Consider the following 8,458-nt stretch of genomic DNA (forward strand, 5'->3'; position numbering starts at 1 on the left):
CGCGTTAAAAGAGAAGTTGCAGCACTTATGTGGAAGTTCCAGCTCTGACTTTTGGAGTGTTTGTTCTGTAATGTCCAGACGTGACAGAGCACTATTCCACTGCGAGACAACCCTTCGAAAAGCCCCATACCGGCATATCTTGTGATTTCGGTTCCACCACAGCTCAGGATGAGCCTCTGGATCTTTTGCCTCTTATCTTCTGCAGCTTCCTTGCTCACCTGTATTGATCCAGATTCTTGCCACCGATCACACGCACTGCTATTGATCGTCGCGGACGCGACTGTTAGCACCCTCGGGGGCATCTCCGCTTTACGCTTTAGCGCCTCGATAAGCCAAAGGCCACACATGAAAGGCTTCTGAGTGTTTGAGCGACTGCTTAATCAATTCACACCCTGATTGTCATATACAAAGGCCTCACTGTCTCTCTTGTGTTTCCAAAATCCCAGTCTGGATGGTCTGATCAGTAATTAACTCAGCGGTCGTCTGGAAGGAATCAAGTCATTTCCATTTATGTGGCAGTGAAAGTGCAGCTGCTTCAACCTGCATCATCGAGTCGCTGCAAAACAGATTAGCTGAAATGAGCGGCTTCTTCGGGCGGAGGGGTCAAATGCAGGTCAAGTTGTGAAGAAAACAGTAACTTTAACATCGTCTGTTACATATTTTCCCAACAAGCCCATGAAGCGGTTCATTAATTTGCAATCTCGCACTACACAATACAATAAATACTTGGCTCTTGTGCATGACTTGTTTTTTTAAATTTTCATGTTCATACTTATGTGTCAAGGGCAAAAGGGAAAGAAAGCCCTAAAATAGACGAGCCTTATCAGTTTGGGAATGGACATCGCACCAGTGGAAACAATGCCGTGGCCAAGATGGGAGCTGGGCCTGACCCCAATAACGCGACGGGCCTGTCAGGGAACCTGCGGAGCAGGAAGCCCACCGTACCCCTGCCTTCATGGATAAAGTCATAAAAATGATAAACACGGGTCTCAATTAGCCTCCGTCTGGACAATGTGCAGCGTGCCGTTGGGGTCAGCCCAGCGAAAGTGAGGAGATTAAAGAGTGAGACCTCCCTGTTCGCTTCGCGGAGGAAACCCGCTAACGACGACGCATCGCTCAATCAAGACGTTCTATAAACGGCTCATGAAGCGCGTCTGGGTCTGCGTGTCCCCGTGATGAACTGGAGGCCGATTGACCTTTGACCTACTACACCTACCACAATTAGTTGTGGCTTTATGACCAACACTTGTTTCCACACAACAATTCAACCATTTTAAAATCAACTTGCTTCTGACAATTTGAGGGGGCGTCTCAGAGGAGCGACGCTATGAATCATACTGTATCTCATAATTGTCGTCACCGTGACGTCTCAGTCGCCTCGGTGAAATTACAGCACCATGGACGTCCTCAGGAAAAAGACTCTGATTATTTTAGTTGTTGCTTCCTCTTTATTGTTGGCTGACCCCTGGCAGCGCGCGAACCCTGAGGTCGCTGCAACTCGCGGCGAGGCTCCCAAACATCCTCGTGTTAGTGCGACTAAAGGCACATCGGAGGTTTGTCCCGGCTTCTGGCTTCGGTTTAGTAAAACAGACGCACAGAGAGGACGGGACGGGGAGATAAGGCGGATGTGCTCATCCACGGGCCGAGCGGCAGAGGCAAACAAGGAACGGCGCTATCGCGGGTGCATCAGGTGGAGGCGGGGGTCAGGATGCCGCCGCGGGGGGCGGCGGGGCCGAGGTATCGCAGTGTCCTCCCGTGGAGCGAAGCGGCCAATAAACATAACAGGGCACGGCAGATTCCCACCTGATTCCCAGAAGATCTCTGACAGATTGACGCCTCCAGAACAATGAGATGAGAGCGCAGACGGCTTCCTCTGTCTCTGAGGCAGACAACATCTCGGTGCGACCCTTTTCTGCGGGACCGGGGTGTGTGCTCTCAGGCAGGAAAACTTTCCCAGCAACCCTTGGAGGGAGGAGGAAAAAGAGATGTTTACCGCCAGTGACACGTTAAAGAATGTGTGTGTGTGTGTGTGTGTGTGTGTGTGTGTGTGTGTGTGTGTGTGTGTGTGTGTGTGTGTGTGTGTGTGTGTGTGTGTGTGTGTGTGTGTGTGTGTGTGCGCGTCTCTGAGTAGCTCGTAGGTTTTGAAAGGTTCCACCCTCCTTTTTCAAGTATTGTCAGAATTTCAAGTCCCTAATTTTCGTGACCAAAGACTCTCGCACAGCAGCCCTGGAAACAACGCAAGCCGCCGTAGACTCTCACATCCCTCCAGCCAACCTAAGCTAAGCGTCTTAACCTGAGGATGATCTCTCACATCTTCAATCTCCCACACATGGGGTGATTTTCAGGTTACTGAAGTCCGTCCCCTGCAAAACCGCCCTCCAATGAGTGAAACTTTTCATTGAGACTTTTTATAGAGCAGGTTTCTGCGGCGCGTGACTGACAGCAGGCAGCACAGAACCGGCTCATTATGAATTCACTTGTGACACTAATGTTCACACTCCAAACCATCCAGCTGTAGGAAAATGTGTCATGTCTAATTGTAGCATCTCCGGCACACCTGCCACGTGCTCTCCTCTGTCACAGCCTCATCGAAACAATTAGTCAAATAAATAATGGATATTTATGAAAAAAGCTCTTCCAATAGGTGATATCTTGATTGTCTGACCCCATAGTGTTCCAGTGTAACGCATGGTTTAATGGCTATCTTAAGGTCGTGAATGCTTTAAACATGAGCAGCTAATTATCAGTATTGTTTAAGCTCGTAGCTCTTTGTCCTGTCCAGGCCTGTGCAGCTCCACCGGCTCAGGGGATTAGCGCAGAGTGCTAACACATATACACCTTCCGCCCCTGTGATTTAAACTAACATCGCTGCCTCGCCGCTCGGCACAAAGGAGCCGGCGAAAGCATTGTGCGATTCCCAGGAATGCCACCCACGGCAGAGAGTGGCGACCAGCGGCTCGAGCGCGTTTCAGAACTCGGTCGGAAGGCGGACAGTTTGTGCTGCTACGCCAAGGACAGGAAGTGCTTGCAGAGGGACAGGAAGTGCTCACCGCTGCAGTAGCCGAGGCTGGAACTGAGATAATGCCATTGTGTAAGCAAGCCAAGTGACCTCTCCCTGAGCACAGAGTCCAGAGGCTGGCGTCGAGAGCCCTGGCCCCCACCCAGCCCCAGACTCCCCAGGCACGGGGTGGAGGGACAGGGGGGGGGGGGGGGGGGGGGGCGCGTCACCTCCCCTCACCCCCCCACCGCCGCCGCCTCCATCGCTTCGCATTGACTCTGAACCTCACCTTGTAGAGGAAATGTGGCTGCGACTCCAGACTTTATGACTTCTCCCATCAAAAGCCAGGGTTTTTCACTCCCACACGGCAGGAGAGGGAGCGAGCGAGGCGGCCGGGGCACACTCATACCCACGCCCATGTCAACACACGCACACACACGCACGCACACAAACACTAACACACACACACACGCATGCACGCACGCACACACACGCATGCACGCACGCACACACACACACACACACGCACACGCACGCACACAAACACACACACACACGCATGCACGCACGCACACACACACACGCATGCACGCACGCACACACACACACACACACACACACGCACACGCACGCACACAAACACTAACACACACACACACACACACACACACGCACACACACACACACACGCACACACACACACACACGCACACACACACACACGCATGCACGCACGCACACACACACTCAAACACACACATACACACACACACACACACGCACACACACACACACGCATGCACGCACGCACACACACACTCAAACACACACATACACACACACACACACACACACACACACGCACACACACATGCACGCACACACACACACACACACGCACGCTCGCATGCACGCAGCATGCACACACACACACACACACAGAAACACAAACACACACACACACACGCGGGGCCTCTCTTTCTCCAGTCTTAGCATTGGAGGGGGAAAACCCTATCAGGTCATCGGCGTTAAAATAGACAATGACAGTATTATGGTCCAGATCCTGTCCCGTGCACCGCTCGCCCGGACCCCCATCCCCAACACTCTCCCACCAACCCCTGGAGGGTCACCCAGCGTGCGCCGCTGTCCCCCACTGGCGTAGGCGCAGGGCACCAAAGGGTTGCATAAGCATCGCTCGTATTTCTGTCAAGAGCGAGCGCCGACCGCAGCGAGACGGGAACGGTCAGAGAAAAGACGGAGCCGACAGCCCGAGGTCTGCAGGCTCTGATAAGAGCCTCCGCAGCTCGCGGGTGATGTTTGGATTCCTGGCCACAAACAGGGGCTTCGCTCTCTACTACACAAACAGTCTGGACGTTTGAGGTGTCACAGGTTGCTTCAACCTTTTACAGGTACAGCATGAACAAGAAAACAAAACATGTTCCAACAGCATTTATTTGCATACAATTGGACCTTATTACCTTAATTACGTTTTCTAAATGCAAATCAAAACGCTGAATAGATAAAAGGACGCAAATACTTCCCAATCTTCTCAAATATGTAATATTTAAATATTTGGCCTATTTCTATATATGCCTTAATTAAATCAGAGGTTTTCATTTAGAGTCCTGAATTCAATCGGCTTCCATTTAATCATGCAGTTTAATTTTGTTTATTGACATCCCAGACCAGTTCTACATCAGGAGAAACTGCGTTGACATTTGAAGGAGACAAAAGCGCAGCAGTGTCACAGCAGAGTTTTCGCGTTCGAGGCCTCATCCGTCTAAAACTTTGATTATTTTAAGCTTCTTCTACTCCTGTCTATGTCCCCTTTTGGAAATTTAAATCCTCAATTAACGCCCTTTGTCCCGCGCATCTCATTAAGCAAGTTTCCATCAACGAGACGCCCGTGCGTAAAAGTTGCAAACGAGGGCGCGTGAACCTGAAACTGGAGTATGAGGAGGTAATTACCGACCCAATACACACACTGGGGATCTAGTGTATTGGTGTCTGAACATCACTGATTACCGCAGCGGCAGAAATTAAAAGCCGCTGAGAAAAAAACCGCCGCTTTCACTTGTATGTGTTTAATTTAATTTAACACAAAAGACATAAAACACACAATCTTCATCTTCGCTCCCTCCTCGGAGGCTCTCGAAGCGCCAAACAAGGCTGGAGGCGGGTACTCCAACTTTTTTACACCTTGTAGTAGCGGGCACTCCCACCACATGGCGATTGGCTGTCTGTGAGTTTATAGCGCCGCACCGTTCACCAGCCACCGCTGAATAGTCGCTGTAGTTCAGTGTGCGCGGCTCCTGGAAGTGTTTAATGGATGTGACTAATTGTTTTCCCTTCCAGCTTGAGGACCACAAACATTTGAAATCGCCTCGATAAGTTCTTTCTTTTTTTTTTTTTTTTTATCTGTTCGTAGCCCGTTATCAGCAGCAGCGCGTCGTCGCCTCTGCGCGCTGCCCCGTGGCTCTCCGACCCTCCCAGCTGGACAGAGATGAGCAGTCCCGATGCGGGTTACGCCAGCGACGATCAGACCCAGGCAAGGTGCGCGATGTCAGTCATGATGCCTGGAATGGGACACTGCCAGTGGGCCGACCCCCTCAGCCCTCTGGGGGAATCCAAGGTGAAGAGCGAGCCGTGCGCGTCCGGCTCCGGGAGCCAGAACCGCGGGAAGAGCGAGCCGCGCATCCGACGGCCCATGAACGCGTTCATGGTGTGGGCCAAGGATGAGCGCAAGAGACTGGCCCAGCAGAACCCGGACCTCCACAACGCGGAGCTGAGCAAAATGCTGGGTGAGTCCTGCTGCCGTTTTAATTCGACCCACAGCTGTGCTTCTACATTCAGTTTTGTGATTAAATTATTATTATTATTATTGTTATTGTTATTATTATTATTATTATTATTATTATTATTATTATTATTATTATTATTATTATTATTATTATTATTATCACCCAGACAAGTGATTGTTGGTGCAGCAGGTGATGCTATTAAAAGTTGCTGTGTCTGAGTCGAGCTTCAGATGTAACCTCAAAAATCTGTCCCAGCCCCCTGAAATGGCAACAGGCTATTTTCGTGTGCACAACCAGGCCGCTCGCAGGATCTGCTGACGTATCGCTGATGTGCGCTCTCCTCTTGACCCGCAGGGAAATCGTGGAAGGCTCTTCCTGTCACGGAAAAGCAGCCCTTCGTGGAGGAGGCCGAGCGGCTGCGGGTTCAGCACATGCAGGACCACCCCAACTACAAATACCGTCCCCGGCGGCGGAAGCAGGTGAAGAGGATTAAGAGGCTGGACTCTGGATTTCTGGTCCACGGCGGCGTGTCCGAGCACCGCGCCGCCTCCATGCCGGGCGACGGCCTGGGCCTGGGCTACCACGAGCACGGCTTCCAGCTGCCCCCGCAGCCGCTCACTCACTACAGGGACGCTCAGGGCCTCGGGGGGCCGCCTTACGAGCCCTACAGCCTGCCCACGCCCGACACCTCCCCCCTCGACGCCGTGGAGTCCGACTCCATGTTCTTCCCTCCCCACTCGCAGGACGACTGCCACATGATGCCCGCGTACCCGTACCACTCCCAGGGCGCGGCGCCAGAGTACCAGCCCCACGAGCCCCTCTCCAGCCACCACGGCAACGCCATCCTGCACCGGCACCCCGCCTCGGCCCCGGAGCCGGCGGCCCCCGCCCCCCCTCCTACATGGGGTGCCCCAACCCCCTGTCCGTGTACTACGCGCAGCACTGCGGGCCCGGCCAGGCCAAGCGGCACGCCGGCGGCGCGGGCCAGCTCTCGCCGCCGCCCGACTCCCACCCCCCCCACCCCCACCCCCACCCCCCCGGCGACAGCGTGGAGCAGATGCACCACGCCGAGCTGCTGGCCGAGGTGGACCGCAACGAGTTCGAGCAGTACCTGGGCTCCTCGGCGCGCGCGGACCTGCCCGGCCTGTCGTACGGGCCGCACGAGGCCGGCATGCAGGGACCCGAGAGCCTCATCTCGTCGGTGCTGTCCGACGCCAGCACGGCTGTGTATTACTGTAGCTACAACAACTCCTAACCTCCTGCCTCGCCTGTCATCCTGCTGCAAGGACTCGTGACCTCGCCTCAAACCTCTGTAGCTAAATTTGAACTTTTTAAATATTTTTATAAATGTTGTTTGCCAATTACAGAGACGGCCCGTGAGATTCCAAAATAAAGCTCTGAAGGAGACATAGTACTGTATCTGTGTTAGGAACAGTTAATGAAGCCACTGAATATATTAACACAAACACTGGTTTTAACTTCCTCTCTTGCAGGGACATGAATTAATTTTGTGAAAATAAATATTGTACAGTCACTATTTTAACATTTGTGTATAGACCGAAGGTGTTTTTATATTTTTTGCACTTTTTGAAAAATAAAATCTTTTGCAATTACTTTCTTCTTCCTCTCTTGTGTTTATTTGTCTCATTCAACCCCCGTCTCTCTCTCTCTCTGTGTTTCCACTTCCACTCGGAGCTGAGCGGCTCCCAGCGGCACCAGTTGCTCACCTGGAAGTGGGGCGGCAGAGGGCCGTGACCCGGCTTCCTGGCCCGCACAGAGTGGATTTAATCAGCATCTGCATTACACACGGCGCCGTGTTTTCTCAGCATGGGAGCAGAGTTTATGGTCCGGATGTCCTGTCTGTAAATGATTTAGTATCTTCTGATTAATGTTGGGGGCCTTTCAAATTTACACGGTTCACCACATCACTTAAACACAGTTTTTACCTCCATCCTAAAAAACATATATACGGAGCTTTCTTTCTCTGGGTATCAAGTAAAACCTTGAGCACAACTCAACATATAGTTGAACAAGAGTCGTGTTTTATCAAAGGGGGTTTTCCCTAATTTAAAGGAAGGGGTTCCTCTCTGTCAGGTCAGCCACCCTGACCTTGTGATCCATTTTTAGTACTTTCACAGGAAACGTAGCAGAGGTGTATAAATGTCCATGCTTTGTTCACGCTGGATGTTTGGAAATATTCTGTAAAGTAGAAGAGATAGAGGTTGGACTTCTAATTATTTAGTCAGCTTTTCCCACGCTTATAAAACTGATGTCAGCCATTACTAAAGTTGGAAACTCGTTACAGTTAATATCTGATGTGTGTAGATTATTGCTACATCTCCTAACGTGCTCCAGGCGTATTTTCCTTCAGGGAGGATCTGCTGTAATTGGTGTGAATGTGTTTAAACTGCGTCTGCAGCTGAGTGGCAGGTTTATCCTCCTTGTTGTTACGGCTAATAGGTGCATAACAAGAGGCTCAGGCCATGATCCCTGAGGCAGCAGCAGACTGGGTGGGGGGTCACCTGCCTGGACGCACACCGTGATATTATCTGGGCTAATTGATGAGGAAGCGCTCGCTGAGGAGTTTACACATTTTAAAGTTGATCTCAGTAACTGGAAGTGAGCGTTTTGCTGTTACAGAGCGTGTTTCTGCTGAACT

At 51.6% G+C, this 8,458-nt stretch overlaps 1 protein-coding gene across 1 annotated transcript; it reads left to right on the forward strand.

Moving 5' to 3' along the window:
• The first annotated feature begins 5,192 nt into the window (after positions 1-5,192).
• Positions 5,193-7,413, forward strand: sox17 (SRY-box transcription factor 17). Its single transcript, XM_029149212.3, is given in 3 exon segments — positions 5,193-5,799; positions 6,154-6,690; positions 6,693-7,413. Coding segments are annotated over 3 exon segments (1,197 nt in total). The 5' UTR covers positions 5,193-5,501; the 3' UTR covers positions 7,055-7,413.
• Positions 7,414-8,458: the final 1,045 nt, after the last annotated feature.

This window comes from Betta splendens, chromosome 4, assembly GCF_900634795.4.
Source record: "Betta splendens chromosome 4, fBetSpl5.4, whole genome shotgun sequence".
Lineage (NCBI taxonomy): Eukaryota > Metazoa > Chordata > Actinopteri > Anabantiformes > Osphronemidae > Betta > Betta splendens.